We start from the raw sequence: 9049 nt of genomic DNA on the forward strand, positions 1-9049 counted from the left end.
TTTTTTTTTTTTTTTTTTTTTTTTTTTTTTTTTTTTTTCCCGGTACCAGGGATCAAACTCTGGTCCTTGCACTTGTAGGGCAGGTGGTGGAACCACTGAGCTAAATCCCTGGCACACACCATTACTGTTTATCTACTGTGGTGCTTTGGAATTTTATCAGTTTTCTCTAAGCAAATTTTGAGCATCAGTATTAGTAGTACTACTAATATTTTAATATGTATTTTTGAAGTGTTCCTCTTTGGCCATCGTAACAAATAACTGGTTGATCTATATTAAGACATTACAAACACACAAAGCGGGGACAACAGTGCACCTCTTTGAGTACTGGAAGGACAAAATCCTAGTACACCAGTCTGATTCTCAGGTGCAACCTGGTCTGCTTGTGAAAATGGACATTTTCATATTTACTGATGCTTTAATTATCTGTTGAAATTCTGCCTTCTGTATTATTAAAGCATTAAAATATATTTTAGGTTGGAAAAGAATATATAGGAGCTGAGATCAATGATGTGGTGTGTAGTCCCAGCTATCAGGGAAGCTAAGTCAAAAGGATGTCTGGGTTCCAGGAGCTGAAGGCCAGCCTGGCCAACATAATGAGACCCTGCCTGCCTTTAAATACACGACAGATGATGGATTCCATGGGTGGGTCTATGGACAGATGGATGAGACAGATAAATAGGGTAACAATAAAACCCTCAGTAGTCATACCCGGTGAGAATGTTTTCCTTCTACATCTTTGTATGTAAGTTCACCCAGATTCTCTTTTCCTCTCTTCACTGTTCTGTTCTGTTCTAGTCTTTTCTCTCTTCCTTCGCAATATGCATATAAAAATGACTGAACATTGTGCTTTTTTGGAACCTGAGTTGTTTTGCACTTAACTATATTATCACAAGCATATTTCTACTCATACAGAAAATGTATTTCTGTATATTTTTTGGAGACAAGATTGCACTGTGTTGTCAAGGCAAACCTCAGAGTCAGAACTCTTCTGCCTCAGCCTCCTGAGTAGCTGGGCCTACATCGCCTGCCACTGTGTCCAGCATTTCTGTCATTTGCATTGGTAACATAGGATTCAGTAGTCTACATAAGAATTAATTACCTTGTTCATAATTGAGGTTGGCTGCAGTGTTTACTATTAAAATAGTGCTTGGTTGAACATCTTACAGAGATATGTTTGTACCTAATTTTTTTTCCATTGAGTTTATTGGTACACTTTAGGTATACAATACAGTTACATTCATTGTTGGGATCTTGTACCTCTACATGATATATCTTGGTTCTTATTTTTTCCCCATTCTCTTGCCCTCCCTTCACCCCCTCCAATCCCTCCCTCTCTATTTACAAAGACTTTGTTTTCTTTTTCCTTTTCTCATACTTTTCCCTTTCCCTTCTTTCCTTTCCCCAATCCCTCCCACTTCCTCTATACCTTTAGACCCTTTCTTCCTATTTCACATTATCAGTTATACACTTGATCCTTACCCACATTTAGTCTCTCTGTACTTAATCTTCATGCTTTCTTAATGTTCAAAGTGGAATTGCTGATCTCCAAAACAGATGCATTTATAAACTTTTTGAAACATGTTGCCAAATATGTCTCACCAGGGTACATAAGCTTTCTACACTCTCTTCAAATGTAGTTATCATGCATGGTGGATGCCCTGTAGCATGAGTGGAAGTCCTGGCAGTGTTAAACAACTGCCCATACATGTTGGCCATTGGCCTTTTGGAATGTTCGGTGTACTGCTTTTCTTCAGTCTTTTTCCTATTTCTTGTAGATACATTAATCTTTTGTTTTGTTTTTTTTTGATGTGTCAAGATTTTGCATAAAATTAAGAATAATAACCCTTTCACATACTATAGATTTCCCTGTTTTTTATTTGCCTTTTAATTTACTGTTTTTGTTATTCAGAGATTTTTTTTAATTTTGTGTGTATGTGAATTCTGGCCACAGTTTTTATGATTGGTATCATTTATTCCTTCAAAAGTATTTTTTGTAGCCCTCTTCATTATGGCAGCTATTGTGCCAAGCACTGAGGCTAAACAGTGAATAATGTTAGCATCTAGTGAGTACTTGCTCTAAGTTCCATAAATTCATAGATGAGAAAATTTCATTTATAAATGAGAAAACTGGGGAATAGAAGTCAAGTAACTTGCTCAAAGCCATAGATTGTGTAAGTAGGAAACCAAAATGTGAATATGGCAGTCTAACCCCAGAGCCTCATTTATAGTTATATTTTGTACTGTCTCCCAGCACAGCAGATAGTAAATCCAAATGGCCTGTGTTCTCACAAAAGCTTATGTTAAACAAATAATTTCAAACATGATGAATAATCTGTGTCAGGGGGTGACATCAATCCTAATCTGTGACAAACCAAAGAAAGTGAAGAACCAAGCAAGACTGTGTCTTAAAATTCCTTTCCTACCTTCTGACTCTATAAACTGCCAAGTAAATCTTTAAGGATTTTTAATATTTTATGTTGTTGAGGCCAGGGATTTAGCTCAGTGGTTCTAGTGCCCTGCCTTGCAAGCACAAGGACCTGAGTTCGAACCCTGGTACCAAAAAAAATTATATTTTATGTTGTTCAGTATATCTTCCATGTATCTATATTTTTGAACATGGCCTGTTTTGAGTTCTAACTTCACTTTTAGGTAACTAATTGTAGTTTAGCTTTATTGTTGGATGTTATATCTTTGTCAAGTCACTTTTTCTGTACTGAAATTTCTAAATACAGACTCCACCAAAAAACAGGAAGAGAAAAATAGCAAATGTCTGGAAGCTAATGGCCACCTACTTTGAGCATCTCTTGTAATTGCAGAGGCCAAAGGCAACTTGTATTAGTCTCGTGATGTCTCAATAAATTTAAAGTATTTATACAAGTTTTACTTTTCCTGACGTGTATGTACAGTTTTGGGTGGACTTTGTGTACTAAGTTGATTTGTTTCCACTTTGCACCATTCTGCTTTTTATTGTGGTAAAGTCACATGTATGGTTGCTCTGCTGCTGGGTGTCTATGGTCAGCTCACCATCCGCCGTTACCTAATGTCCTTGTGTCTTGCGATAGTATGTGACTTCAGGTTTTATTTTGTCTAACTGGACTTTTGGGAACCATTTGTGGGGGAGGCCTTTTTCCATCTTTTAACTTTCAGTCTCTGTGTGTCCTCAAATTGAAAGTGAGTTTCTTACAGAGAATATACACTGTTGCTTGAATCTTGCTTTTTAATCCATTCAGTCAAGCTATGTTGTTTGGCTAGGGAACTCTCCTGCTGTTTCCCTCTGTGCTTTTTTTTTAACTTTTTATAAACAACATGCTTTGATTCTCTTGTCATTTTCATTCCTGTATCTTCCGTAGATCTTTTATTTGTGGTTTCCACAAAACAGTGTTTTAAATCAATAACACTTAACTTCAATCTCTACCCATTTCATTTCCTTCTCTGCACTTTGCTTTAATGTCACAAATTACATGTTTTTTATAGTGTATGTATATTCACTTGGTTAATAAGTTTATTTTTATTTTATCTTTTAAATTCAATACCTGCATTAAAAGTTCTTCACTTACCACCCTAACAGTATTACAAGATTCTGTAATTGTCTGTATGTTCACCTTTAGCATAAAGGCTTGTATTTTTATACTCGTTTGTGTTGTCCCCTAAGTACTCACACCTCCTGGAAGGCAGGTCCACACCTGATGGATTTGTTCAACTTTCATGTATCTGGAAGACTATTTTTCTCCTTCCTTTCTGGAAGACGGATTGGAGTTGCTGAATGCCATGCTCTTGGTTGGCAGGGCTGTTCCTCCAGCACTCAGGGTGCTTTACCCACCCTATGGGGTCTGTAGGGCGTCATCTGCTGACTCGGCAGACTCCTGGAAGCTCCCGTGTGAGGCAAGGTGCTTTGTCATTGAAACACCCTGTTTGCTTGAAGGTGTCTTCAAGACCTGTTTGCCTGTGACGTTGACAGTTTGATGCCAGAGACTCCAATCTCTCTGTTCACCCTAGTTGGTTTCTTTGAGCTTTTTCCTAAGTCCATTTGTTCCTCACATTTGAGAAGCCTGGGGCCGTTCCTCATCACTTTTCCCCTGTGACACACTGTATGTCCCTGAGGATCTCCACAATAAACTATCCCCTTTCACTGACTTTTTTTCTTTTTTTTTTTTTTGTACCAGGGATGGAACTCGGGACCTTGTGCTTGCAAGGCAGGTGGCGGCACCACTGAGCCAAATCCCCGGCCTTCATTGGTGCTTTTGTGCTTAGTGCAGCCTATTACCAATCCCTTCTGGACATTGTATTTGTCAGTTTTAGAATTTCTGTATTTTTTTATACACAGTTTCTATCTCGTTGTTGTTCTCATTTTTATGTATGCGTCATTCCCTGATTTAGTTGGCCTTCTTGTTCTTATGAAACTTAAGATACTATTGTTTATTTGTTTTACTGTCTGTCTGTCTGTTTGTTTGTTTGTTTGTTTTTACAGTGCTGGGGCTTGAAGCCAGGGCCTGAGGAATGTTAGGCAACTGCTCTCCCACTGAGCTCCCTCCCTTAGCTTTATCTTGAATTCTTTGTCAGTTAGTTCACAGCTGTTCCTCTGCTTAGGGTCAGTGTCTGGAAATGGAGTTTGCTCCTCCTGAGTTGGCCGTGTATCCTGTTTCTGTGGGTGTGCTGCGACTCTATTCCAGGACCTGGCGTTTGAGGAGGAGTTTGCTGGTGGATACCATGCTCAGGACTGGCCACATGGCCACCACTGGGTGCTGCCGTTGGCCCCTCCGGGCTTGGACTGGCAGCACTCCATTCAGACAGGTTTCTCGGTGCCTTCATCTGGAGCTTTTGCTCCCTTTTGTCTGTGCACTGCAGGTTCCCCGATTTTGGAGCCTTCCCTGACCTCTTCCTTGTTCTTAGCAGCTCTCGGGTGTCAACAGCACTACACAGGCTTCAAGGCGGAATGGGGAGGCCAGTGCCTTGGGCAGCCTCTAGACACTGCTCCTTTCTCCTCATCTCCTCCCGATAGAGTAGTGGTAGGTCTGGGGCTTTCCCCTATTTTTGCCAACCTATGCCAGCTTAGGGAAGGACTCTGACGGCATCATGCAGCAGCTGCTCTCGCCGCGCGTGCCTCTCTTTCTGGCTCTGCGCACGCCTGGGCTGCTGCATTTCCTCACTCTCCACAGTGTTGCATTGAGGCTTTTGGACCACATACTGATGCTCACCCCAGTCTGCAGGTGGTCAGGGTTTGGGCTTCTCCTCACCACCTTGCTGACACTGCAGTTTTATTATTTTTCATTTTTAAAAAATCCTAAAATAGACATTTACATCCTTCAGCACAGAGATGGTGAACCTCTTTGTTTTTTTCCTTTTTGGTGCCAGGGATCAAACTTGGAACCTTGCACTTGCAAGGCAGATGGCAGAACCACTGAGCTAAATCCCCGGCCCTGGTGAACCTTTTAGAGAATGAGTGTCCAAACTGCAACCAAAAACCCACTTATTTATTGCAAAGTGCCAACGCTGCAATTAAACCTGAATCCCCAGCTTTTTGGGTGATGCTGGGCGACTTGGGGCGCATGCTGATAGGGCTCTGTGTGTCCGCTGTACCACGAGAGCCGTAGATACATCACTGCTTTAGCAAGTCCAATACCCAGAGGAGAACTGAACTTACTTTGTAACTGAGGACCAGAGGTTTTTTTATCTTTTTTTTTTAACTTACTCCTATGAACTGCAAATGTGAATACATAATATCTATGGATAAAATACGTATTGGAAACTCATTTGCCCCAGAATAAAATTATTTTACTCCGTTGTTATTTAGTTGTTTACTTTGCACAATAGCACATCAAAGAAGGATTGTAAACAGAGCCTCGGGGGTCACACGCCGAGAGCCACCAGTCTTCCCCGTGGCTTTCTCTCCAGTCTTCCACCTCACTTGAGCTCCTAGGTGAGCGCGAGAGTGTATACACTGTGGATTATCACCTGTTGTCTGGCCCGTACAAGGGGGAATTTGAGTTGTGTATATATTTTAAATTATTGGAGAGTAGACATTTAATTTCAATTAGATCCAAATATGTTTTCATATCTCACTATTAAAGGTCCAATTTATTTGTTCTACAAAATGTTACTTAGCATAAACGACCTAGATTTGATTTTCTGATAGGAAAATGTTTCTCTGTAAAAACTATTTTTCTTTGTGTGCCTTACAGGTAGCATACTTAATAATGTCCTATCAACTTTATGGGACGTATTTGTTGGTGTGCTAGTAGGAGCTGTTTTCGGATTTTTTGTTCAGTATTTTCCAAGTGAAGATCAGGTAAATTTAAAAAGTCATATATTCTATAAAACTGCAGTATGTTACTTTTCCATCACTATAGTGAACAACCTGAGACGGTTAACTTCTAAGCATGAAGGTTTGCTCTGGCTCACAGTTTGAAGGTTCTATTCCATGATCACCTGCCCCATCACTGTGAACCTATGTCATGGCAGGAGTACACAGCAGAACCAATTCATTAACATTAGGAGCCAGGCAGCAAAAGAGAGAGAAGGGGCTGGGGTCCCACTGTCCCCTTAATGAGCATGCCCAGATGGGCCCGAGGACCTCTGACGAGTCTTCCCCAGGGCCTCTCCCTGGGAAGCATACCTCCAACAACATGCAAACCACAGCATGTGATATTAGACATTTCTTTCCAAGAGCTGAACTTTGGAAAAGTCTGTGAAATATTAAATTCCATACTTAACCCTCCACGCCTACTGTCTGCTTAAAACTGAGCACAGTCATGCTCGGTACAGTTGACAGTGGCCTTGACTAATGTCTCTGCTTCCCGTTTTGTCAAATAAGGAATAGCAGGAAAATGTACTTAAATCTGAGTATCTCTTCTTCACTAAATTGCCTATTAAGTTTGACAATTTTTCCTAATCTTATTTCCCTTAAACGTTTTTGGGAAAAGATAGCTCCCCATTTATCTCTGCATATTTTCTGACATAAATTTGTTCCTGCTCTTCTTTTCAGAGTCTTTTTTTGGTCCCAGGATTGAACTCAGTATCTTGTACTTGCGAGGCATGTGGCAGCACCACTGAGCTAAACCCCTGGCCCTGGAGTCAACATTATTAAACTTAACACTTTCCTGCTGTAAAGGATATACTGTTACTCTTGTATTTTGATGACTCCTACCTGAACTTACCTTTAACAATTATTTTGACTAAAGAGATATTAAAAATTTATTTTTAGAATTTTGGTGGATCGCTTATATAAAACTAAAAATTATATGGATTTCTCCTTCGCTTTCAGTTAAAATGTTATAGCCACTTTATTGATACCAGTATCAGACATATGTCAGAAAATGAAAGTTTAATATTTGTAAATTGTATTACTAGAGATCAAATTTGCTGAAATACTTAGGAAGAAAATCAACATTTTAGACACTAACATTGAGGGACATGATAGAAAAAGGTCAAAAATAAATTATAGATGATGCCAAATTTTGTGTTTAATGTAAACCAATTTCTAAATATCTGTTTCTAGGAAAAAGTTCCAATGAAGAGAGCATTCCTTATTTTGAGTATGTCTATTTCTGCTGTATTAGGCAGCCAGCATATTGGTTTACACGGAGCTGGAGGATTATTCACGGTAGTGTTGTCTTTCACTGCAGGGTTAAAATGGGCCAAAGAGAAGGTGAATATTTTTTAAAAGATAAAATAACTTAGTTTATGTGTGTGTGTGTGTGTGTGTGTGTGTGTGTGTGTGTGTGTGTGTATCATGATGAGCAAAGTGTATGAATCAGTCAAGGAACTAAAATATTTAGGAAAAGTACCTAGGAATTCCTGGGTGTTTAATTTTTCAGTCTACCATGAATGAAATTGCTTTCCTGACTTTTCCTTGGTGTAAAGGAATGCTCTTTGTTTTCATGTGTTGATTTTGTATCCTGCCACTTTGCTGAACTAGTTTATTAGCTCTAAGATTCTTCAGGTGGAGTTTTTGTGTCCTCTGTGTAGAGGTTCATATCATCTGCAAATAAAGATAGTGTAACTTCTTCCTTTTCTGTTCACATCCCTTGTCTTTTTTATTCTTGCCTGATTGTTCTGCTTGAAAGTTCAACTACAGTTGAACAGAATGAGATTGTACAAAAAAAGAGAGAGATTGTACACCCTTGTCTTGTTTCTGATTTTTGAGGGAATGTTTTCAGTTTTTCCCCATCTAGTGTGATGATGGCTACGGGTTTGTCGAAAATGGCTTTTACTGGTTAACTTTAAGGTTGTTCTTTACCTATTTTTACCAGTGTCTTTATCCTGAGTGAATGTTGGTTTTGTCAAAGGCTTTTTCTGCATCTCTTAAGAAGACCACATCATTTTATCCTTATTTATGTGACATATCACATTTATTAATGTATGTATCTTGTACCATCCTTGCAGCCCTAGGATAAAGCCAACCTTGGTCATGATGTATGATGTTGTTAATGATTTGTTGGATTTTGTTTGCAAGTATCTTGTTGAAGAGCTTTGCATCTGTGGTCATCGAAGATACCGGCCTGCAGTAGCATTGTTTTTGTTTCTGCTGCTGTTGTTGAGTCCTTGCCTGGTTTTGACATCAGGGTGATGCTGGTTTCATAGAATGAGTGTGCTGGTGTTCTGTCTTCCAGTTTCATTAAGAGTATGAGGAATTTTGGCATTAGTTCTGTGCTGTAATTCTGGTAAAATTTAGCAGTGAATCCATTTGGTGCTGGGCTTTTCTTAGTTGGTGGGGTGTTTTTTGTTTTGTTTTGTTTTTTCTTCCTCAGTGCCATTGCCGGTTATTAATTTTTTCAGGTTTTTTTTTTTTTTTTTTTTTTGGTACCAGGGATTGAACTCGGGTCCTTGTGCTTTCGAGGCAGGTGGCAGCACCACTGAGCTATTCAGGATTTTTATATCTTCTTGGTTCAATTTTGGTAAAAATCCCTTTCTTTGAGATTCTCCAGTTTGTTGGAATAACAGTTTTCAAAATTTTTTATAATCCTCTGGGTTTCAGTGGTGTCTGCTGATTTCACATTTTTCATCTCTAATTGCGTTGATACCTTTTTTTTTTTTTTTTTTTTTTTTTTTT

At 39.2% G+C, this 9049-nt stretch overlaps 1 protein-coding gene across 3 annotated transcripts in view; it reads left to right on the forward strand.

Annotated features, from left to right (window-relative positions):
- The window catches only part of Slc9b1 (solute carrier family 9 member B1), a 53899-nt gene that overhangs the window by 35464 nt on the left and 9386 nt on the right, over positions 1-9049 (forward strand). For all 3 annotated transcript variants that reach the window (XM_010641575.1, XM_010641574.1, XM_010641576.2), the window contains 2 exons: positions 6180-6286; positions 7496-7645. In XM_010641575.1, the coding sequence (XP_010639877.1) occupies positions 6180-6286; positions 7496-7645 (257 nt within the window). The remainder of the gene's footprint in view (positions 1-6179; positions 6287-7495; positions 7646-9049) is intronic.

This window comes from Fukomys damarensis, unplaced genomic scaffold (assembly GCF_012274545.1).
Source record: "Fukomys damarensis isolate Sample0158 unplaced genomic scaffold, DMR_v1.0_HiC HiC_scaffold_25, whole genome shotgun sequence".
Lineage (NCBI taxonomy): Eukaryota > Metazoa > Chordata > Mammalia > Rodentia > Bathyergidae > Fukomys > Fukomys damarensis.